Source organism: Amborella trichopoda, chromosome 3 (assembly GCF_054954075.1).
Source record: "Amborella trichopoda isolate Santa Cruz 75 chromosome 3, AtrichopodaSantaCruz75HAP2 v2.0, whole genome shotgun sequence".
Classification (NCBI taxonomy): domain Eukaryota; kingdom Viridiplantae; phylum Streptophyta; class Magnoliopsida; order Amborellales; family Amborellaceae; genus Amborella; species Amborella trichopoda.
In genome coordinates this window covers 15001132-15026055 of record NC_142338.1, presented here as the reverse complement: position 1 = coordinate 15026055, position 24924 = coordinate 15001132, and the positions used below count along the sequence as shown (strand labels likewise).

Genomic DNA, 24924 nt, shown 5'->3' with positions numbered 1-24924 from the left:
TCAACATGATGTGGACAAAATACTTGTTCACTAAAATTTTAGCAAGAAAAATTACTTGATATTTTTAGAGAGAAAAGCTCTCCCAAAAATTTTGGAGAGATAATTCAAATTTTATGTTTTTGAGAGACAAAGTATATTAAAATTTTAGAGAGGAAAACTATATCAAATTCTAGAGAGAGAAAGAGAAACTAGCTAAAAATTTACAGAGATAGAAACTATCTCAAAATTTATAAAGAAAGAAAGTATCTCAAATTTTAAGTTTTAGAGCTAGAGTACCTTAAAATTTTAAAGAGAAAAAATATATCTAATTTTAGAGGGAAAAACTACCTAAAACTCTTTAGAGCTATCTTAAACTTCAAATTTTTAGAGAGAGAAACTACCTAAAATTTTGGGAGAGAAACTGTCTCGAAATTTCTAGAGAGGGAAGCTATCGCAAATTTTAAGTTTTAGAGAGAGACAGTATCTAAAATTTTAGAGAGAGACTATCAATTTTTAGAGAGAAACACTACCTACAAACTTTTAGATAGAGAAACTACTTAATATATTTGGAGAGAAAAATACTTTCAATTTTAAGCTTTAGAGAGATAAAGTATATTAAATTTTAGAAAGAGAAGCATTATCAAAATTTATATAGATAAACTACATGAAAAGTTTTAAACCGAGGAACTTTCTCAAATATTTTAAAGAGAGACTATGTCAAAGTTTTTTAGAGAGCTAATCAATCTCAAATTTCAAATTTTTAGATAACAAAACTCTCAAAATTTTTAGAGAGAGAAACTATCTCAAAATATTGTTTTAGGGAAAGTAATTATCTCAAAAATTTTAGAGAGAGAAACTATATCAAATTTAAATTTTAAATAAAAACTATTTCAATTTTTTTAGAGAGAGAAACTATCTCAAAATTATATTTAAGGGAGAGAAATCATCTCAAAATATCTAGAGAGAGAAACCATATCAAATTTAAATTTTAAAGAGAAACTGTTTCAAATTTTTCAGAATGAGAGAAACTATACCCAAAGTACAAGTTTGTTGTGTTCTCTCTCTCGCTACTTGTTTCCAACTGTGTTTTGCCAAAAATGGGAAAAATCATGCAGGAGTATTTTTTGCCCGTAAATTGTTTGCATATGTAAATATTTTGCATGTAAATATTTTCTTGTCAAACTTTTACGCGTACCAAACGAGCCCTAAGGAAAAGTATTGAGTGGTTGGAAAACCATTAAATCGATCATTTCAATTTTGATTATTATGGTTTTGAAAAGAATAGGAATTCAAATTTTATAAATAATTTATATTATAACACATGATCTAGACCATCCATTTTCAAGTGTTCATAAATACACAAGATATGTACCCTTAAAACTTAAAATTTGACTTCCTTCACCGACTTATAAACCAAGGAGACGGTAAATACCTATGTTGCATTGCAATGGATATGTGTGTCTATTTGTAATGTGGATGTGAGTGTCAGAACAAATGTCATCCAGACACCACACATCGGCACAAGATATGTGTGTCCACCTATATGCATATATCTATCTATCATACATGAGTAAGGTTTGTATGAGGTGTTCACCTTATATGGTTTGTATGAGGTGTCAACCTTATACAATTGAAGTAAGGACCACCTTAAAACTATGCTGAAAATGCAGTTTCATGTAGTTTCGGTGCTGCAAAGCCTTGCGCTAATATGAAAATCTATTGTTGCTCTCAATTATAAAATTTAAAGTTCTAGAAATGGTAACAATCAAGCAAATCTATAAAAATTTGAAAATCTTGAAAGTGGATGGTCCAAATAATGTGTTGGAAGATGAACTATTTTTAGGACTAAAAATGGATTTTTTTTATGTCTATGAATCTCAAGGTCGAAATGGTTGATTTGAGGGAGCATAGGAACAACCTTCTCAAATGGGTTTTTTTGGGTGCACCTTACTCGTACAGTATAAGGTTGACACCTTATATAAACTTTTTCCTAAATATACATATTGAAACTTATCTGTAGTTCATATCTTCATTTACATATACAACAATTAATAGTCATAACAATAGTATTAATAGTACAAAATATGTTACTTTGTGATTAAAAATTTTATTCATGAAAACTTTCTTATAGTCAAATCAAGGTTACATCATAATAACATGAGAAAAAATAAAATAATATAAAACCCTTTTTGTATGGCTATTAAATATGGTCCTAATGTATTCATGCAAAATTATATGATTCCACTTGTACTCTCAATTGATCCATCTTTTTCTAAGATTGATTCATCATATACCATATTTTCGATGCCAATATCAGTAGGTTCATCTATGTTTTTTAGGGCTGAGAATGGGTCTAACCGTGTTTGGATTTGGATCCAAAAAGTTCACATGGGATTTAGATTCGGATCTGGACCCGATAGGATTGAGATATTTGATCCGAATCTCGATCCCAATCTGAATTCAGAGCCGATCGAATCCAAAAAACTATTTATATATTATTTTATAGGAAAAATATCTCCATCTCTTGTTATTTTTAAGTTTCATATCTCCATACACCAAAGATTTCAAGACATATATTGAGACATAGAAATATTAGGTTTATATATCTTCTAAACCGCTAGACTAACTTTACCCAATTTAATCCTATTTTTTCAACTCAAACAAATTGTAGAACAACTGCCCTTTTTAAAAGGAAAATTTTAAATACCCCTCTCAAATGAACTATCTATGTAAATTACCCCCACCCCAATTTTTTCTCACACTTTTTCTTCCAAATAATCTTTTCTCTCAAAAACCCCCAACCCAAAAATACCATCAAATATGATTAAAATACCCTCTTTTCCTCTCACACGGGTTCTCTCTCCTAATTCCCAATTTCTATTTACCCCATTTATCTCTCTTTCTCTTATGTTTCCTTATCTTTTTACCCACGTAGGAAAAAAGGGTTTTTTACCCAAGGTTCGTTCTCACACAGCCCATCTCTCGCTCTCTCTCCAGCCCAAGGTCCCTCTCGATCTCTCGGTCTCTCTCCGACCCGATCTCCCACCTCCCACGTTCCCTCTCCATCTTTCTCTCTCTTCGAAGGAACATTGGGGCAACATCTCTACCACACAAAGAAGGCCATAGCTCTCCCCCTCTCTCTACGAAAGAGACCACGAAACTCTGGGTTCTCTGTAAAGGCCTGATCTATGGGGGTTTTGCCTCTTTCAGGTACGTGACTGTTCCTCGTTCTCTTTCTTTATTTTATTTTTTTATGGATCTTATTATTTTGTGCAATCCCATATCACTATTAGCTCAACATCTTCTAAAAAGAAATTAAAAATCAGAATGAGTTGTTGTATGATGAATGTAGCTCAGTTCGGCCATTCTATCTAAACATTAACATATCGATGTGGATATTTTCATGATTTTGTTCAATTTTTCCTTTTTTATTGTAATTTGTCGACTACAATTAAGTATTATCTCAATGCTTTGCTGCATTGTAAATCTAAAATTGCAGCATGTTCTGGGCTTCGAATTCTTGATACACTGTTTATTTATCTCATTTGTTGATGTATTATTTTGATTGATCTCCTTTTCTTCATGTCCACCAATCTAAGCATTTTTTAATGGGTTTGGTGTTTTTGTTATTATATGTTCTAGCATTTCATACTTCATCAAAATGATTTAGGTCAAATTACTTGCATTTTTTTGGATATTTTATAGTTACAGATTGATATATCTACAAATTTTATTTTATTTAAATGGAGAACTTGAAATCTGTATTCTGCAAAGGCATGTCAATGTTGGAATTCATCCATTTGGAAATGAACATTTCTTTCTATTGTACATGATATATCCAAATCATCATGTTATTGATTTATTGTAAGGTAGCATTGTTCATTTATTTGTAAATTTTATTGTTGTGTTTCTTATACTTAAACCTGCTATATTTTCTGATTTATTGTTACTTGCTACCTTTGGATATTTATCCTTTATTCAAGTTCTTTTGTTTGATATATCATGTTCATACTTTATGTGCATTGTGTTTGTATTGGGATGGTAACAGTCAATAAATGGTGAAAGAAACAATTGGGTAGTAAAAACCATCCAATTTAATGATAACCCACTTATTCTTTGTTGGTTTCTATTTTACACAATTGGTCCCTTATCATGTTAATCATTTATCTGAGCAATTTACATCGCCATACATATTTGGGGATGGCGATCCATAAAATTGTAACCTTTGTCAATTTCCTTTATCTTCATGATATATACTAGTTTTGTCAAAAAGTCATTAGTTTTGTATTTAGATAATAATTGGGTTTGTCTATCTGTGGAGTGTAAATTATTACAAATCTTGTGCAGGAAAAAAAAAAGAAAAAGTGATAGCAGATTGATTTATTGTATTTTTTGTAGAAAAGTCCAATCAAATATCGATGGGACTTTGGATTATATTAGTGGTGATGCATGTATAGTTATGATTGAAAGTAGAACTAGGTTAGATAACCTGCGAAAATAGGTAATAAAGCGTTTCTCGCTGGATATGCAGCCAATATCATTGAGGTATTTTGTCTTGGGAAATAGAAGATTTTTTGTGAATGTATTCATTGACGATGATATTGAGAGGATGTTGAATACACATGAAAGAGAGAATAATCTCTTTGTTTATGTATTTGATGGGAGTGAACAAAGGGGTGGAAGTACTTCACGTAATAATAAGGCATTCGAAGAAGTCAAACCCCCTCTTAGATCTAATATGTTGCTCTCTGGTTCCGAACAAAACAATGCGCGAAAGTTGCTTAGTTCATTGGAGGATGCATTTACCAGTATAGGGCAACAATTTGAGTATCTAGATGACTTCCGAGAAGCCCTTAGCAAGTTTGCTATAGCGCACCATTTCACATACTGTCTTGTTAAAAATGAGGGGTACCGCATAAGGGCAAAATGCAAGGGTCATGGATGCAAATAGGAAATATATGCTTCAAAATTAGGCAGGATGAACGTTTTTAGCATCAAAACATGAAAAAGAGAACACTCATGTAATTTTGGGATAAGCAATGATGTACAGAGACAAACGTCACAAAAATTTATTACATCATTAATCAATGATAAATTAAGTAACACTGCGCATTACAAGCTAAAGAAATCATGAATGATTTGTCTCAAGAATATGGGCTATAAATATCCTATTGTGAGGCTTGGCGAGAAAGAAACGGTCATCAAAGACATACATGGTTCGCAAGATGAGGCATACAACCAGTTACCCGCATATGTAAACCGTGTGATGGAGACGAATCCTGGTAGTTATGCGACATGACAAGTCTTACAAGGTGGCAAATTTCGTCGAATGTTCATAAGCTTTTATGGCTCAATACATGGCTTCAAAAGTAGATGTCGTCCACTTATATTTCTCGATGGGACATCACTGAAGGCACGATACCTTAGAACTTTACTTGCTGCCAACTCACTCGATGGGGAAGAGCAAATGTTTCATGTTGCATTTGCTATTGTGGATGCCGAAAGTACCGACAACTGGGTATATGGTTTATGGAATCTTTAAAGATTGCTATTGGGACAGATTGTGAAATTACTTTTTTGTCTGATAGACTCCCTGGCCTAATTGATATTGTTTGTCAAGTTTTTGAGAATACCCATCATGGCTTCTGTGAGCGTCATTTAGCGGAGAATTTTAAGAAGGAAGCAAAAGACATACCTAATGATATTAAGAAGGCAGTTGTTAAATATTTTGTCGAAGCATGTAGAGCATAGAGGCCGCAAGAGTATTTTGAGAAGATGAATGAAATTAGGTCAATTTCTGAGGACACATTCATGTGGTTCATGGAAGCATCGCCAAACCATTGAGCGACATCACTCTTCAAGGGTAAACGATATAACGAAGTAACAACTAATGTGGCTGAGTCATATAACAACTGGATTCTAGAAGCACGAGACGTATTAATTCTCTAATGTGTTGACTTGATTAGAAGACAAATCATGAAACTAATGGCCACCCGCAGCTAGGAAGCTGAAACATAAACTACAACGCTTACCCCGCACACGCAAAACGAACTTAGATTGATCATAAAGCAATCCCTTTATGTTAGCGTCACTGTATCAAGTGGAGCAGTGTTTGAAGCAAGGGATGATCGCATGAATTATAAGGTAGATATAATTGCACGAGAATGTGAATGTCGAGGTTGGCAAATAAAGGGCTTGTCCTGCAAACATGCTTGTAAAAGCCTTCAATGGATGAATAGAGATCCTGTTGACTATTGTGAGGGATATTTCATGGTTGCAAAGTTTCGTGAAACATATTCCGAACCTATCGTATCAGCTACCTTGACCGATCTATCTAGGCGTATGCATAGACAACTTCCTCCATATGGAATAAGGGTACTTCCACCTCACTCAAGACGGCCCCCTGGTTGACCTAAAAAGAAGTGCATCGAGTCACAAGAAGTACCAGTGCGACCTATTCACTATAGTAAGTGCAAAGGAACTGGTCACAACAAGGCAACTTGTAAAGCATCAACTTGAGGGCATTTTTTTTAGTTATCTTCTTTGTTCTGTCTTTTTAAATTGTAGCACATATTTGTGGGAAATTTTGTCAGTAGATATATTTTTGCCAGTACATATATTGGATATATCACTTTTCTCTCTCTTTTTTATTGTATATGCTACTGATTTGTTTATAGTGTTTGTTCCACTTTAATTCCTTTCGCGAGATTAGCACACATATATTAAATATGCAACTATTCTATCTCTTTTTTTATTGGATATGATGCCTGTGGTTATTTTTTTATGTCAATTATGAAAATAAAATTAGCAATGCAAGACCTGGAACAATTAAGAGGCACAGGGGAGCCATCTTGTTCATCAGGTCAAAGGCAAGAGGTACGATGGTATATTTGTTTTAGTTAATGATTTACATTGATTACGTATTTCTCATGTTATTGACTATTGCAATTTCTTATTATTATTCAATTTAAGAGAGAAATGTACTTCGTATTCATGAATCAACTCAAGCCCTAGTAAAATGGAAGATCGATCAACGACAGATACCTCTAATTCAAAAGACCGGGTTGAGCCCATTGATGGATGTTAGAGTATCGCATATCGATTGCAATCTAGTGAGGGCATTTATAGGGAAATGGTGCAAGGACACGAATATTGCATTTATAAGCATTGGTGAAATGACTCCAACACTATACGATGTGTGGCAGATATAAAGGATACCCGTGACAGGTGAGCTTGTAACCGGCATCAGACCTGAAGATTATGTTTCGTTCGTCAAGGAGTATCTGGGAGATTGCCTTAAAGAAGTCACCTCGATGCGTCTCAAATATACATGGTTGAGGAGTCGATTCACCCAACTAACAAAAAAGCTGACCAAATTACAACTCAAGCAACACACACAAGCATATCTCATTTATTTAGTCGGCACAACTATATTTGTCGACTCATCTAAAGGATCGACACTTTCAATATACTTGCAATTGTTTCGAGATTTTGATGAGGCAAGGAAGTATGGATGGGGTGATGTGGCGCTTGCTTTTTTGTATCATTCGTTGTCTAAAGTCATCAGTGGGGAAAATAATCATTTTAGTGGATTAGTGACCTTACTACAGGTATTTCTCTCTCTTTATTATTTAATTTCAGAATATTACAATTTCTCACTATCTTTGATTTCTTACTTTTTACTTCTTCTACAATGTTGGATCTATGAGCATTTTCGAGCTCTAGCCACCAAGCCCACATCGGTCATAAGCCTAGAAATGCCTAAGGCTTGCATATGGAAGAAACAAGCGCACCACAAAAACATCTCATTTGATAGCATCTCGTTTGATATGGTTAGTTATTGGCTTATGTGCTTATGATCTATTAGCTAATAAATTTGTGGTTAGTTATTTGATAACGTCTCATGCTTATTTTTGTAGGTGACTTGGCAACCATATGAGGAGTTATATGAAATTGCAGAGTACTTTATCTGTCAATCATGCCTCATCAGTTTCAACATTGTAGAGTACTCTATGTCAGATCGTGTGTTGCAACAATTTGGGAAGTTGCAAGATATTCCTGTTAGGCCATCCAAGTTGGATAGGAGAGAGAAGGTCGGTTTACACTCCACAAATTGGACTGTAGAATCGGGTAAGCAGATAAAAGATTGGAAAGCACGTGAGCGTAATGTTGTTAAGGTAGTCGTAGATAAATCTGGTGGAGTACCTACAGCAGAGTATATGGCCTGGTACAACATGTTTTTACAAGGAAGAAAAACCCCATTTCGCCCCTCGTCGCAGTCGCAATCTAATGTACAAACTGCCGCAGGCTAATCACAAGTACAACCCTCAGCAGGCAATCCTCGGATAATAGATTGGGATATTATTTATTATATGTTTATTCTTATTTTATCGTCTTAATATATCTTAAAATTATGAAAAATATATCTAATGGTCAATTTTGTTTTTTTTATTCTCTACTTGCTGCGATATACTTATATAGAGTTGCTATAAGCTGCACTTAATAATGAAGTATTAGCTGGGGAATCCAGACGTTATGTACCAACGGCTCATGATCTGCTATTGAATGACACTTTTGTAGAGACAGGTGTCGAGGAGACAACGCAGACTATGGGTGGAGAAGTGCTAAGTGAAAGTGAAAGAGAAGAAGAGGATGATGATGGAGAAGAAGACGATGATGACAGACGAGAAGATGTTGACGAAGAAGAGGATGATGATGGAGAACATGATGATGATGGAGAAGAGGATGTTGAAGGCAATGATGATGGTGATAGTGAGTATGAATATGAGAGAAGAACAAAGAAAAGCGTTGATCACTTTCAAGCGCCGGCGTTGCAAGAGGAATCAAGGTAGAATTTACTGTTGCGGAGAGATGGGAATGCCGATAAGGAACCTGATGTGAGGGGAAAGAATCTTCTTAGTTGGCCAATAAAAGCATTGAGGCGAAGAAAATGACCTTTAGATATACATATATATATATATATATATATATATATATATATATATATATATATATATATATATATATATATATATATATATATATATATATATATATATATATATATATATATATATATATATATATATATATATATATATATATATATATATATATATATATGTATATTTGAAACAAATGTTATATCTACCTTTCAATTATGAGGAAGTCATCAGGTTGGAGATTGAATATTTTTTTGACAATGTAACTTGGTTATATGAGGAGGGTTCTTTTCGATTTGATCTTGTTTACTCTGATCTTATTTTCCTCTTTAAGTTCTTTTTTCCCCTCAAAGTTTCCTCTTCTTGTTCATTTATGTTGGTTATCTTGATTAAGACATCATGCAAAGGGTAACTTTTGTGTTCTATGGTTTATAGACCTTGGCCTCCGTGATTTCATATATTCATGGATTTGTATGCATCGTTCTCATCAAATGAACCTATGCATTTGTTATCGCTGTTTCTTTTAAGTTATTGAATCTCATTTGTAGGGAAAGCCCATGAAGCAATGTGCTTGGATACTATACTCCAAGTTTAATGTGTGAGTTACTGTACTTGCCCATGAAGCAATGTGTATGTCTTCTTCTCTATTCACAGTTATGTTATTTTATCTTAAAGGATTTTGACTTAAAATTAGTGTGAGTTACGTTACTCCGAGTTTGATGTGTTCATCTTGTGAGGAATGCAAATATATTATGACCTTTAGCTATGTTTTGGAAGCTCTTATTATATTGCTTGAGAGTTGAAATATATTGTGACCTTATTATATTGCTTGAGAGTTGAAACTTAAGTATGAGACCCGAGTTCAAATTTTAGGTGTATTTGCTTGGTGTCTTTTTAGTTCGGTAACTGAGGCAAGATAGAAGAACCATTTTAGAAAATAAAAGTGAATTGCAATAACTTCATGGTACTTTACAATTGTGGATTTTGCAAAAATATGGTTTGTAACACATGCTCCGGTAGCATCACCACACGCTCTGGCAGCGTCACCACGTGCTCCGGCATCGTCACAACGCGCTCTGGCAGCATCACAATGCGCTCTGGTATAGTCACCACGCGCTCTGGCAACATCACAACTCTCTCTGGCTACGTCACCACGCGCTTTGGCATCGTCACCATGCACTCCAGCAACGTGTTGTTATACCATGGTAATCAGGTAGTCTTACTACGCGCTCCGGCAGTCTGACTATGTGCTCCGACAGCACACTCCGACATTAAAGCTTCTGGAGCCACAACGCTCTAGCGATGTAGGACCATGCTCCGACAATGAAGCTTCTGGAGCCAAAACGCTCCGGTGATGTGGGACCACGCTCTGGCAATGAAGCTTCTGGAACCGCAGTGCTCCAATGATTAATGACAATGCTTCGGCAATGAAGCTCCTGGAGCCATGGCACTCCAACAATGGAAGACTGTGCGCTGGCGCTAAGGATACTAGCTCCGACATTTAATATGTGCGCTCTAGCAGTAGGTTATGACCTTGAGTGCTCCGGCATAAGTAGAATAGCGCTCTGGTAGTGGGACTGCACGCTCCGACAGTCTGCTCTGGCAATGGAGTCCCTGGAGCCACAGCGCTACGATAATATACCACGTCGCTCCGGTAAGGATTATTGACATTTCACTTCAGTAGTATTGTACTGCACTCCGGTACTACTTTACTTGGGATCCGCGTAATGATTTGGTTTGTACGAGAAGGGTATTTTTGTCAAAAAATTGTTAACTTTTTACCTCGGGGGGGTTTTTGCAAAAAAGGGTTGTTAGGTGGAAAAAAGTGAGAGAAAAGATTGTAGTGGGGGTAAGTTGCATAGATAATCCATTTAGAGTGTTTTTCGAAATTTTTCCCTTTTTAAAACCATCCTTTTCTCTCTACACGTGTCAGTCCCCCGAACTTCTCTCTTTCTCTCTCCTTGTGATCCTCATCTCTCTCTCTTTCTCCATATTACCCCATTCTCTCTCTCTAAGCACAAATTGCTGGATCCAATCCAAAGTAGCACACCCATTTTCACTCTATGCAATCGCTCCAATTGTTGGCCCATTTTCTGTGTCTACAATTACATCAACAGCTGGCAAATTTTCTTCGACTAAAATTGCACTGACTGGCCCAGTTTATTTCTCTATAAGTGCATCGACAACTTGCCAATTCTGTCTCTCTTTACAATTGAAGGTTCATGTTCTCTCTCTGCAATTGTACTAACTGCCAACCCATTTTCTTTGTCTGTGATCGCACCAATTGCCTGCCCGTTTTCTCTCCATGTGGTTGCACCAACTGCAAGTCCATTTCCCCCCAGGGTAATTACACCAACTACTGGCCCATTTGCGATGTAAATAAAATTGGGGTTTAATTTTTTTTTTTTAATAGATAAGTCTAGTTAATTTGGGAGGAGGGAAGATTTTGTGTGTGATGTATTATTGGTGAATGGGGAAGATTTTGTGCGTGATATATTATTGGTGAGTGGGGTTTCTATTAGGAGTATAAATAAGATAAGGTTAAATTTGGTTAGTTTGGGAGTATAAATAAGATAAGGTTAGGTCTAAAGGGGTTTATCTTTTCAACAATGGGTAAAACGTGGGTGGCGTGAATTTAAGAGAGAGAAGATAGGGATGAGAGAAAATAGGTTAAGGGAGATAAAAAGTCAGTTGTTTATCTTCTTTTCTTTTTTTAGTCTATTTAAAGAGACGTTTCCCTTTATTGTAAGTAGGTGAATGAGTTAATAAAATTTGGTCTCGTGAAGAGATTATTTTGGGGTGGATTCCCTTGCAGACTTTGAAAAATGGTTTGTTCTCTCAACTTTTTTTTTTTTTGTTATTTTTCTAGTCTTGTTTTCTCCCTACAGTAATGCATCAATTGGTATCAGAACTCAAGTGATGCAATTGATGCAGGGAGAAAATAAGTCCAAAAAAATAACAATAAAAAAAAAGTTGAGAGAACATACCATCTCTCAAGGTCTGAGAGGGAATCCACCCCAAAATAATCTCTTCACTAGATCAAATTTTATTAACTCATTCACCCCCTTAAAATCAAGGGAAACGTCCCTTTAAATAGACCAAAAAAAAGAAAAGAAGATATGACTTTCCTATTTTATCTCCCTTAACTTATTTTTTCTCATCCCTATCTTCTCTCTCTTAAATTCACGTGCCACCCACGTTTTACCCATTGTTGAAAAGATAAACCCCTGTAGACCAAACCTTATCCTATTTATACTCTTAAACTAACTAAATTTAACCTTATCCTATTTATACTCCTATTTTTTAGAAACCCCACTCACCAATAATACATCATGCACGAAATCTTCCCCATTCACTAATAATATAGCACGCATAAAATCTTCCCTCCTCCCAAATTAACTTGACTTATCCTAGGACAATTTCTATTAAAAAATAAAATAAAAACTAAACCCCAATTTTATTTGCATCATTCTCCCTGAGAAAACTTAGACCTCGAGCTTTAAGCCTAAAGCCAATCACTAATTGGTGATGTAATCCCACTATGTGCTTCGGTACATTTTCTTCAATTTCTTCAAGACTAATGTAAGACTATTTGCCTGCATATGTGTCCCAAGAGTAATTGTTGAATATGAGCTTGGGTTGATTATTCTTAACTAAGAATGGGTCTACCACCAAAGAAGCACCATATTCAATTGATGAACACCATTGACCATGAAATTTTGAGAGATCGATTTTAATACTAAAATCTCGTGGTCACTTTATAAGATGCGAATAAGGCGTGTAAATTTCTTCAGTATACTTGAAATCAATATTATGGGTCTGTTGTGGAATTACTGGTGCAAGATGAATATGGTTGTGAGTTCCTTCTTCACGAGAAAAATTGTTCTCTAACTGTTCCAACCTCTTGCATCCTCTTATTCATCTCCTAATTCATCTCACATACTTCAATTCGAAAATCCTCTAGATGTTACGTCATCTGATTCGTCTCACGTACTTCAGTTCAAAAATCTTCTAAAGCTTTAGTCAAAATTTCTCCCCAACGATCATCCATAGTCGGAGCAGAATTAAATTGATTCACTTTTGGTGGCATTGTAAACTCTGGACCTAACTTTCTCTGATACCAATTGATGCAGGGAGAAATAAAACCAAAAAAATAAAAATAAAAACATAAGAGAATATACACTCTCTTAAGGTTTACGAGGAAATCCACCCCAAAATAATCTCTCCACGAGACCAAATTTTATTAACTCATTCACCTCTTTACAATGAAGGGAAACGTCCCTTCTTCATGAGACCAAATTTTATTACCTCATTCACCTCTTTTTATTAATTCATTCACCTTTTTACAATGAAGGGAAACTTCCATTCTTTACAAAACCAAATTTTATTAACTCATTCACCTCTTTATACTGAAGGGAAATGTCCTTTTAAATAAACTAAAAAAGAAAAGAAGATAAACAACTTATTTTCCTATTTTATCTGCCTTAATCTATTTTATCTCATCCATATCTTCTCTCTCTTAATCTTAAATTCACGTGCCACCCTCGTTTTACCTATTGTTGAAAAGATAAACCTCCTTAAAATGAACGTTATCCTATTTATACTCCTAGACTAACCAAATTTAACCTTATCATATTTATACTTCTATTTTTTAGAATCGCCACTCACCAGTAATACATCACACACAAAATCTTTCCCATTCACTAATAATACATTACTCATAAAATCTTCCCTCCTCCCAAATTAACTTGACTTATCCTAAGACAATTTCTATTAAAAAATAAAATAAAAATTAAACCCTAATTTTATGTGCATCAATTTGTCCCCTCCGCATTTGAATAAGGGGCTACGATATTGCACCACCTACTGGCCCATTTTCACCATCTGCAATTGAACAAGCTGATGAGCTATATTCTCTATCTGAATTTGCCGGCCCATTTTGCCTCCTAGTAACATCGCAACTGTTGGTTCATTTTGTTGCTATACACTGGGCCTCGATGGAGACGCAATATGATCTGATTGAAGTAGGGATCACCCCTTTGTACCATTGGAATATTCAATGGTTCAGGTGCTGGCCCATACACTCTCTCTCTTACTGCACAAACTGCTTGTTGATTATGGTCAACTGATATCTGGACCTAGTCATAGGTCACAAAACATAAGATCATTAGTAAATTCTATTAATTATGGAACCTGCATCAATTTGCCGATAGATAAAAACAAAAAAAGAAGAGAAAATTACGCACATATCATATTGGGGTAAATTACAAAAATAAGAACAAGTTGTTCTCAAATTATAGGGGGCACCCCTCCTTTTTCCCTGCATTTTTTTTTTTTTTTCTCAAGTTGCCTCTACTCAATAATATCTGGTGTTCAAAATACCAAACAACTCTTTAAATTTTTAAGTTTAAAGTTTGCTGACCGGTTTTCAATATAGAAAGCATCTTCATTCTCTCTCTATACATCCACGCTCGCTTTAATTCCCCTCTTTTTGTCTTTAACCATCTCTCTCTTCCCCATAGAATCACCCAACATACACTCGTTTTCTTTGTTCTCTTTCTCTTTCCTTTCTCTACCCTCCTCATTCCTTTCATACATGGCTTCACTGCTCACTTCCCATGAGCAAAACTCAATAAGCCACCCACCATGCTTTCTCTCTCCTCTCCATCTCTCTCTTGGTGGTTCTCTTTTACCTAATTCAACGTGGGGATTGACAAGTAGAGAGAGAGAAATGATCGATTTAGAAATGAATCTTTCTACAATTTATTTGGGTTAAAAAATTAGTATTAAAGTAGATAACGTTAATCTAAATGTTATAAGATATAAAACTTAAGATTTCAAAATATATTTTGAAATATTAAGTCTATTGAGATATGAAACCTAAAAATAAAGGGTATGGAGATATTTTTCCCATTTTATATCTATAAAGAAATATAAAATAATATATAAAAAATACTATTTTAACATATGAGATTATATATTATGAGACCATATATTATTGTTACAAGGAAGTCACAATCACTCATAGTCATTAGATATCAAATTAGATATATTTGGGCTGTGTCACAAAGTTTTGACAATTTTTTTTAAATTTTGAGTTTAGTTAATAACACTTTTATAACCACAAGATTTTAAAATAATATATAATATTTTAAGAACTGGGTTGGATCCACTTGTACTTAGATACCAATGTTGTCATATTCACTTCAGAGTCTTTTTCGGTTTCGTGAGCAAAATGAAGCAATTCGATGCTTTGGCTGATTCAGAGGAAGACTTTGGATTTTTTTTAATTTAATATAAATAAAATAGATATTTATGTATAATATATACAAATAATAGAAAAAATACAAATAAAAAATAAAAAATAAAAAAAGTAAAAAAATTTAAATAAGTAAAAATATATGTAGCTATTTCTTTGCTGATTGAAGAATACTCGAAGCATACTCGAAGCAAACCCGAAGTGGTCCGAATTTGACCGAAGCAATCCGGAGTGGTTTGAATCTGACCGAAGCGACATCACTAGGTTTCGCTTCTCTTCAATTTATGCCTAAAATATGAACGTCTTGGCCAAAGCGAAGCGAATTTGATAACATTGCTAGATACGATATGAATTACTATTTGGATCCACATTTTGGATCTGGAACCAATCCTCTGGATCCAGATATGATCCGAAAATCGGGTTTCAGATCCAAACTAGGCAAGTTCTCAGCCCAAGTATCTTCATTGAAGCATACATCCCAAAGTTTGCATGGACCGGACTTATAAGCATCTTGCTTCTCAGAAGCAATCTTAGATTGCTACGAACAAATGGACTATCAAACAAATTAATATTTAGAATTTGAGACAAGGGAAAATACTGTACTTTATAGGCAAAAGTACAAAACACTTCAAAAACTATCAAATCTAAGTACATGTCACATACACCATCCAAAGCAAAGAAGGGTGGCATGCACGATCCAAAGAAAAAGGTTGGTATGCCCCGCCCAAGGAAACGGGGCGGGTTGCCTGATCCTAATCCACATTGTTTCGTTCTTGGTTATGCTCTCTTGCCTCAACTAGTTTTAGGTTTGCCATGAAAGCCTCCCATCTTAAAGGGATTTAACAGGGATCAAGATTAATGCACCATTGAGCTTGGTGATCAGGAGTGGGTCTAACAGATTCCTTTAGAGGTGATCTTGAGGTATCTTGTTTTTAGTAATAAGGCTTCCCTTGTTCTTGATTCAAGTTTGTTTTTGTAATTCATCTTTTATTAATCAAATTTTTTTTTTATGGCAGTAAGAGTGGATCCTTAGGGTGTAGTAGGATTTTATTTTATGTTTTTGGATTATATGTTTGGATTATGTAAGTTTGACCCTTGTGCTGGCAGACATTACGTTTGAGTCAAGGGCAGTAATACTTATCTTCCAGAATCATAGTTATCTTATCTAAACCTAATTGGCCACTGAAGCATTCAACATGCATTTTGGTGGTGATGATCTTGGTGTGAGTGATTCCTTTGGGATGAATTGTATATTCTACTTGAAAAGGATGTCATCATGCAATACGAAGTCAGAGGATGGAACCTTCGTTCCTGCACATTGATCAACAATTTTATGCAAATAGGGCTCAATGGCATATAGGGCATTTATGAACCTCAACGCCTCACAATATGAGAATAGAATGAACTCTTGGGGTTGAAAAATGCAACCAGTGATGCCGAATGAACTCTACATTATCAGTGGAATATTGTGTTGTGGTTTCATCTAATTTCTTGTTGTAGAAGGATTTTTCCTTGTTTGCTAAAGACAACCTCAATGCCTACATGGGAGGCATCACACTCCACTTGAAAGATCTTCTCAAAGTTTGGTTATGACAGCACATAGGCATTAGTCATCTTCTCTTCAATGAGTTTGAAGCTCTCATCAGCGGCCATAGGCCACTGAAATATGCCTTCTTTATACAATTGGTCATAGAGATGATAACAATGGTAAAAGTCCTTATAACTTTCTTATAAAGGGTGGCGTGGCCATGGACCTTTCTTACTTCCCCTACGGTCTATGGCATTGACCACTCTATAGTAGCCTGCACCTTGGCTTGGTCCACCTTGACCCCTTCTGCTGACACCACAAATGACAACAATATCAAACTATCCATCAAACAATATCAAATTATCCATCATAAAGAAGCACTTATTCACATTCGCAAACAGTTTCTCCTTTTACAAAACTTCAAATACTTGCCTCAAATAGCCCAAGTGCTCTTCATTAATGGAGTTGCAAACAAGGATGTTATCAAAGTGCGCTACTACAAACTTCTCAATAAAGGACTGAAGTACTTGGGTCATCACCCTCATAAAAGTGCTTGGGGCATTGGACAGTCCAAACGGCACAATAGCCACTAACACAATCCTTCTTAAGCCTTAAATGCAGTCTTCCATCCGTCAGCAAAGCGAATCCTAATTTCGCGACACCTACTCCGAAAGCCAATATTAGAGAAGACCCTTTCGCCGGTCAGCATATCAAGAACATTTAGTTGTGGTATAGGGAAGCAACATTCATGGTTATCTTGTTGGTTGGCCTGCTATCCACACACATCTGCCAAGATCTATCCATCTTGGAAGTTAGAAAGTCAAGAATGGACAAGGGCTCATACTCAATGTATTTAGTCTCTTATATCATAAGTCTGAGACTTGCCAGGCAACTTCTCATATCGTTTCGGGCTCATGCAATAGTAAGGTACATTTGTGAGACTGGCACCCATATCGATACAACGTTGTTTATCCCTCATAGGATTTAAACCACTGGGCAACTTCTCTAGCATAACATCCGTAAAATCATCGCCCATTGTGGGATTAGGAGTAGAAGGAGATGGCTGCTCTTTTTCTACTAAGGCAAACATAATACCCAGCTCCCAACCGTCACCCATGATTCATGGAGAGTATGACCTCATTTTCCCTGTTCTTAGGTTCTGGTTGGGCATCTTCTTTCAAAGGTTGCAAGGTAATTTTAACACCATTTTAGTGTTTCCCATGGTGTATGACAAATCGGTCAAACTGCCATGGCGGGCCAACAAAATGTGGTACACCTCCATAGGAAGCACGTGACACCAAGCAAACTCCTCATAAAACTTCCTAATCGTAAAATTGACCAAACAGTGGCAGTTAACTGGGGTCCCGTTACCTTGCATAATCTAGGACATCTTGTAGGTCTGAGGGTCTTGTTTGCAATTCAACTTGAGCTTGTCTACCAACTCTTACGACACCATATTATCATAACTCCCACTGTCGATGATGATGGTGCAAATGCTACCTCGATCAGAGCATCAGTGTGAAAGATATTTGCTCACGACTCTTCCATTACCATGGAAGTGGACAATAGCTGCCTAATTATGAGCAACTCTCCCTCATTCAGATACAACTATGTTGCCCCTCTTTCTGGTTCATCATCACTCCTGCAATCATAGATAGGCTCTGTTTCAATATCCCCTCATAACCCTCGTCGACCTCATGAAGGTGTGTGCTAGTATGCCTCTTAGGGTACTCAAAAGAGTGGTACCCATGGTCAACACACTTGAAATACTTAACACTTTGATCCTGAGCTTGGGAGACTTATCCATGGCCGCACTCTTCTGTCATTTCTCCCCATCCCAGGCCCTAAAACTAGAGTCTATCGGTTCCCACTACCTTAGCGTGCTCTTCTGCCATTTTCCTCCATCCCAGCGCCGAAAACTAGGGTCTGTCAGTTCCCACTACCTTAGATTAGCACTACGTCTTTTGGTGACTAAGGAATACCCTTGGTCAGAAAGCAAACAACATTGGTTTTTTTAAAAAAAAATATAAAAAAGAGAACACCATTGTTTTTCTTTAATTCAGCTTCAACCTTTATAGAAAACAGAAACACTTCATCAAGATTGATCGCTCAGTGTAGGATTAGCTCAGCTTGAATCTAGAGTTTCAAGCCACTGATGTAGTGGGCTATGAGCTGAGTGAATTTTATTTTGGTTCATCAGTAGGTACAACACCTCTATACATTCTGGCAAACTCTTCTTTCCCTGGCATAAGTTATGGAACATGGCAATCATAGACCAGGACGACCTTTCCCTTTGGACATGATTTCATTGTCCACCAGGTCGAGATTTCTCCTTAACTCTTCGTAAGCAAGTCACCAGATGATGGCATACCCCTTCATCCAAGTCACCACAAACTTTACTTTCTTATGCTCGGATAGCTCCTTCCCCTCAAAAAAGATCTCTAAATTGGCAAGACCATCTAAGTCATTTGGTTCTGCCGACCAGAGAACTCAAGCACATCTAGCCAGATGCCTCTGTTCGCTCCTTCCAAGGCTTAGACTAAACGCTCCTCGAGGACTAGGGTGGGGACTCATCCTTAGGAAGTAGAGCTTCATCCCTTCCCTGGTTATGGAAATGGTTCTCTTCGATTTATCAATCTCCTGGACAATCGAGTCCCTCTTGGAACAGGTTTGGTGCACCTCCTAACAGCTCCCCAAATTGCTTCAATAGGTCATCGAAATCCTCCCCCGTAAGCCCAAAACCACCATCATGTCCGTGGCCTCCATGAGTATCTCTAATAGCCATCGTGCACAGTTGTCGCATCCAAGGTGTTGTGGGAGTCGAGTTGTTCTGATACCAGTTGATGGTGGAAAAGAGGATCAAGCAAGGAAAACAAGAGAAACTTGATAATCAATCGAAATAGTAAAATGACCGTACAAGCCAAGCTCCATAGCCACACCTCCGGATAAATTGGGGAACTTTAAGGATTGAAGTAAAAACCTGACTTCACCCCGACATCGTAACATATTTATATCCTCAGTCCTAGCCAAAATACAATCTAGACCATCAATTACAAACTCTAAGTCACAGGCATAAACAAAATGCAAGAAAGTAGGGAAAGTCAATCTAGCCCACTCACCAAAAAAGGAAAAACTACCAGTATATACTTTGAAAGGCCACTTCTAGAGGCCTTTTTTTGACAAAATTGGTGTCCACAACCAGCAGAGCGGGTTTGGACATCGTAGAGCTCTTAAAGAGCTTTTGGTAAAGTACCAATAAACCTACGAGTAAAAAGTTATCCAATGTCGAAGGCATGCTACTTACAAAACTACCTACATCAACAAGGAATGAAGCACCAGGTCCAAAAGTAAGTTGCAATATTTCAAAGCTTTTGTGGGGATATGAAAGGCGACTTCTTCAATATCTTTCAATGAGTTCCATAAGAGAGCCATCATCCACAAAGCAACGAATGCAACCTTTATCTATTTGATCTTAAGGTGGTTAGGGCTGGCAATAGACCAACAAGCCATGCCAGACCCTAAAAAACTAGGGCTTGGGCTACAAAATGTGGCTCGAGGGCCAGGCTAGGACAAGTTGGGCAAGCCAGAGCCAACAGGGCTAGCTCGGCCCGGCACGGTGTGATCAGGGCCAGGGACAGGCTTGAACCATGGCCTCTTTGGCCTGGTCAATACAAGGCCAGGCTAGGGCCCGAATTGTAAGGACTTGGGCTGAGGCTAGCCTGGCCTAGTCCCAACCCAATGCCAGCCCTAAAGTTTGCTGGAGCAGACGACATCTATGGCTATTGTCATTATCAACATCCTCACTAATAGCTACAAAATAATCATAATGCACTCACTTCTTATTTGTGAGAGGTCCTGGACCAAGTCCTTGCCCAGCCTCAAAGGACCTTTGTTAAAGGGTGCCAAATTTGGGGCAGCGACCTTTACTTATAAGTCTCCTAGCTTGGTCCTTGAGCTCAACCTTGAAAAGCTTACAACAATACACATTGTCAATTCCTCAATGGTGTCATGGTAGTTGGGAGAACGAGAGAGGGCATATTAGAACATTGATTTCAACTACAAGCTTTCCTATCTTAATTAATGAGGTACCATGTGGATTCTTCCCTAGTTTGAGAGGGTTGAGATAAGGGGACCATTTCATTTCTGGTTTGCCGCAGTCGCTAGGCAGAGCCTTAGATCGAGTAAAGGCCCAAGCTATACTCTATCGGTTAAAGGCCCAAGACTGTAAAGGGCCGTAATCCGGTGCTGGTCTCGCCTAAGCAAGGTCTCGGGGGGGGGGGGGGGGGGGCGGGGGGTAGGTTGGAAACGGTCATATCTTTTGGCTTATGCACAAAGTGGCCACTTTCAAAACTCGAACCCACGCTCTTACATTGGCTACCGGAGCCTTTTACCATCACACCAAATGACGGCCCCTTAGTAAAGGTCCAAGGCTTACTCCTTAATTTTCGAAGCTCAAACCTGGGCCTTTAATTTCCCAAATATGACATGTACATTCAACAGTTTGATCGCTTATTACAAACATTATAAACATTTAAAATGTGAATGTTACTTTCTCTATCTAGCTGCAGATTCAATTCCTCATGCATATCGTATTAAAGCCACCTCCAATCAACATGTACAGCCCTCATTAATAAACATGTGTTTTATTAATGATAATAGGCCCAAAAATATTATATTTATTTAAAATCAACCGATCATAGTTATATTACCAATAACTAAATATAAATACGATTAAATAATGTTATGCGCTATATTATTAGTCAAATAGTCATCAAGTATAATAAACTAATACAAAGTAATGGGTTTGATGATTAGAAAATTGGCATAACAATACTTTAAGCTTTCAACATTTTAGCTATGAAGCATTATTCTTTCTAAATTATTTATAGCTAATTTTATTTTTATTACAAATTTAAAATATTCAAAATGCCATCTTCCTTCGAATCATCAACCTATAGTCACCAATTTTCTATAAAACCTATCAATGGACAAGCAACAGGTAACGTATACAGAATACACAGAAAAATTATTGAATAAAAAGAAAAGGAAAAATGTTTCATGCGGGTTGGACCATGTTTCTACAATATGTGGTCTAGAGGTATAAAGCATCCATCTTAAAGATGGATGCAAATAGGTGGTCCATCTAAAAACAGTTGTAAATAACGGTCCAAATGTTTTCTTAATATAATTATTATTTTTAGCTTTCAATTATATATATATATATATATATATATATATATTCATGATCTCCATGTTAAAGATTATATATCCTCTAAAAATTAGGACCAAATTATTTTTAAAAAATATATTAATTGCCAAGCCCTCATTTCTATAATATAAGGGAGGTCTCTCGTTGTATAAAAGGAAATGAACCTGCTACAAGAAAACATGCCTTAGGAGGTAGGAAGAGATAGAGGACTTTCTCTCTAGAGGAAGTTGTGGCTGTTTTGTTCTATCTATTCAAACTCCACAAGATTATTGCCACAGTGCTTGCGGTTACTTGGTGGAGCATGGAAAGGTTATTGGCTTTTGGTAGGGCTGCTCGAAGGGGGCTGATACGGGGCCTGAGGGTTACAACTGAAGACCAAGGCCTGCCGATCATGGTTATCGAAGAACGGGTGGGGAATGATATTGTACCAATTCAAATGCTTCCGGTCGCTAAGTCATTTACCTTCTCTTCAGGAGTGGAGGACAGTGACTTAGAAAACGAAGTTAAGCTTCTGCCACCTCCAATGCCTTTGGGGCTGGATAATCGCGAGCTTTTACCTCCATTGCTGAGGGGGGCAGTTGTGGAGAAAGATCAAGAAGATGAAAGTATGCTTGCTATTGTGGATGGCGATGGAGCAGATAGTGAAGTTGTTGGTGAGGGAACTGTTGGTGATGATTTAGCAGAGGTGCAGCCACTGTTAATTGACGGGGTAGATGAAGAGAGGGAAGAGGAGGAGATCGTAGACGGTGGAAACTTAGAGGGTGTTGTTGATGTTGAAGTAGGGGTTAATGGGCAGGGTAGGGTATTCCAATTGGGGTACCTGATTATAATTTGGAGGAAATATTTATAATGTGGGATGATATTTGACTGGGGTCCAATGTCCCCTTTGCTCAGGTTTTAGAAGTGATTAAAGAGAGGGTTAAGAAGGTTAAAGAGAGATGTAAACAAAAAGCTGAGATGAGTGTAGGCAAGAAAGCTACTGATGTGGGGGAAGTCATGTCTGGTTGTGGACAGACTGTTACAACTTCGACTAGGTTCTCGCTTCGGTTGGTGGCTAGGCATGAACCTCAACCTAAAAAGCTTCCTATTGCTAATAATGAGAGAGGTAACGATGCCATTGAGGAGACTGAATCCAGCTCCTCCTCCACTAGCTCTGATAGTGGTCCTGGTCCAGCCAGGAAAGGTTCCTCATTACGTTTTAATGAAGATCTGTAGTTGGAATGTTAGAGGTCTTGGTAGTGTTCGCAGAAAAAGTGAAATCCTACTTTCGGTCACGTCCTTGAAGCCTAAAGTTTTGTTGTTGTAGGCAACTAAATTGTCAAGACCGACAATTAATACAGTTAGGGAGATATGGGGTGTAGGGCCTGTGGCCTTTGTAGGTTTGAGTCTACAGGTGCGGTTGGGTGTTTGTGGTCCTTGTGGGACCCCACTTGCTTTAAACTTGTTGATTCCCTCTTGACTGAAAGGTTTGTTATGGTGATTTTGGAAGGGGTTGTGGATGAGTTTGTCTGAATATTGCAATGTTTATTGACCAAATACAAATGAATTAAAAGAAGATTTTTTATATATCTCATCCAATCTGATTGCTGATGTGAATTTGCCGTTTTGTATTGGTGGTGATTTTAATGTGATTAGATGGCCAGTTGAAATTTCGTCTTCTACTTCTCTTAATCTATCTATGAGGCTATTTAATCAGTTCATTTTACGCCATCAGCTTATTGATTTACCTATTAATTGGCCATATTATACTTGGTCGAATAATGGCATTGACAATCTTATTCACAGTAAGATTGATCGCTTTTTGGTCTCTAATGAATGGGAGCAACATTTTCTGTTGGCTCGTGTTGTGGCTTTTACCAAGCTCTCTTCGGATCATATCCCATTATATCTACATACTGAGAACTGTCATTTTGGTCCTAAACCATTTCGGTTAGACCTGGTTTGATTAGATGAAAAGGAGCTTGTTGAAATTATTAAGCACAAGTGGCAAAATTCTATTATTTTGGGGTGGTATGGTTTTCGCGTGCATAAAAAGTTTGTTAGTATCAAGCATAAGTTACTTCAATAGAAGAAAGAGACGAAGTTCCAAATTAAAAAAATGATTCAGAAGATCATGTTAGATTTGGAGGGTGGAGAAGCTCAGATTCAAAATGGGTGTAATTTAATAATTGGTCTTCGAGAGGAAAACGTGGTTCTCCTAAGTTCTCTTCATGAGATGCTGAGATCAGAAGAAATATATTGGCGGCAAAGATCTCGGGTGAAATGGTTGAAAGAAGGTGATTTGAACACAAAATATTTTCATGCAATTGCGAACTCTAGGAGAAGACAAAATGATATTTCAGGATTGTTGATGGGGATAGAGACGCATGGGAGATGAAATTTGTCAGCCATTTTCAACATTTATTTACCAAGGCTATGGTTTTTACTCCTACATTGCATAGGTTGAATTTTCAAATGTTGTCCTTCGAGGCAGCTAGATCATTAGAAGGATGGGCATCTTAGGAGGAGGTGAAGCGAGCCATTTTTGCTTTACAAGGAGATAAGGCTCTAGGACCTGATGGATTCCCTCTTAGGTTTTTTTTAAATATTATGGGATATTATGAAAATAGACTTGATGATGATGGTTAATAAGTTTTTAGAAAGGGGTGTTCTCAATAAAGCAATAAATTTAACATATATAACGCTCATTCCAAAAAGTGGCTCTATCTTAGGGATATCGGATATTCGCTCTATCAGCCTGTTAACAAGTATCTGTAAAATTATTGCTAAGATACTAACTGAAAGATTGAAGAAGGTGTAGCATAGAGCTGTGGTGGGTCCACAATCAACGTTCATTCAAGGGAGAGTTATTATTGATGGGGTTCTCATTGCTCATGAATGCATTCATTCAAAGTATTTATTGGAGGAACCTGGTGTTTTGTAAAAGTTAGATTTGGAGAAGGCATATGATAGGGTGGACTGGGATGTGCTTTTAAAAGTACTGAGATGCATGAGTTTTGGGGAAAAG

At 36.9% G+C, this 24924-nt stretch overlaps 1 protein-coding gene across 5 annotated transcripts; it reads left to right on the top strand.

Moving 5' to 3' along the window:
• The first annotated feature begins 2918 nt into the window (after positions 1-2918).
• On the top strand, positions 2919-8969 carry LOC110006959 (protein MAIN-LIKE 1). 5 transcript variants are annotated; one of them, XR_016052218.1, is made up of 5 exons: positions 2919-3189; positions 6788-7589; positions 7689-7811; positions 7899-8072; positions 8560-8969. XR_016052218.1 is itself a non-coding variant. In XM_088862180.1 (5 exons), exons 2-5 carry the CDS (start codon positions 7293-7295, stop codon positions 8829-8831), a joined length of 903 nt encoding a protein of 300 aa, XP_088718306.1. In that variant the 5' UTR covers positions 2919-3189; positions 7185-7292; the 3' UTR covers positions 8832-8969. The 5 variants fall into 5 exon arrangements, 4 of the variants coding, with proteins under 4 accessions (XP_088718306.1, XP_088718307.1, XP_088718305.1 ...); XM_088862180.1 differs by having other exon boundaries at positions 7185-7589; positions 7899-8109; XM_088862181.1 differs by having other exon boundaries at positions 7692-7811; positions 7899-8109.
• Positions 8970-24924: the final 15955 nt, after the last annotated feature.

Excerpts from the sequence above, each read along its gene's own strand:
- LOC110006959 (XM_088862180.1), top strand. The coding sequence starts at position 7,293 with ATGCGTCTCAAATATACATGGTTGAGGAGTCGATTCACCCAACTAACA. Across the intron at positions 7,590-7,688 it reads GATTAGTGACCTTACTACAG|CATTTTCGAGCTCTAGCCAC; the intron begins GTATTTCTCTCT and ends TGGATCTATGAG. Across the intron at positions 8,110-8,559 it reads AAATTGGACTGTAGAATCGG|AGACAGGTGTCGAGGAGACA; the intron begins GTAAGCAGATAA and ends ACACTTTTGTAG.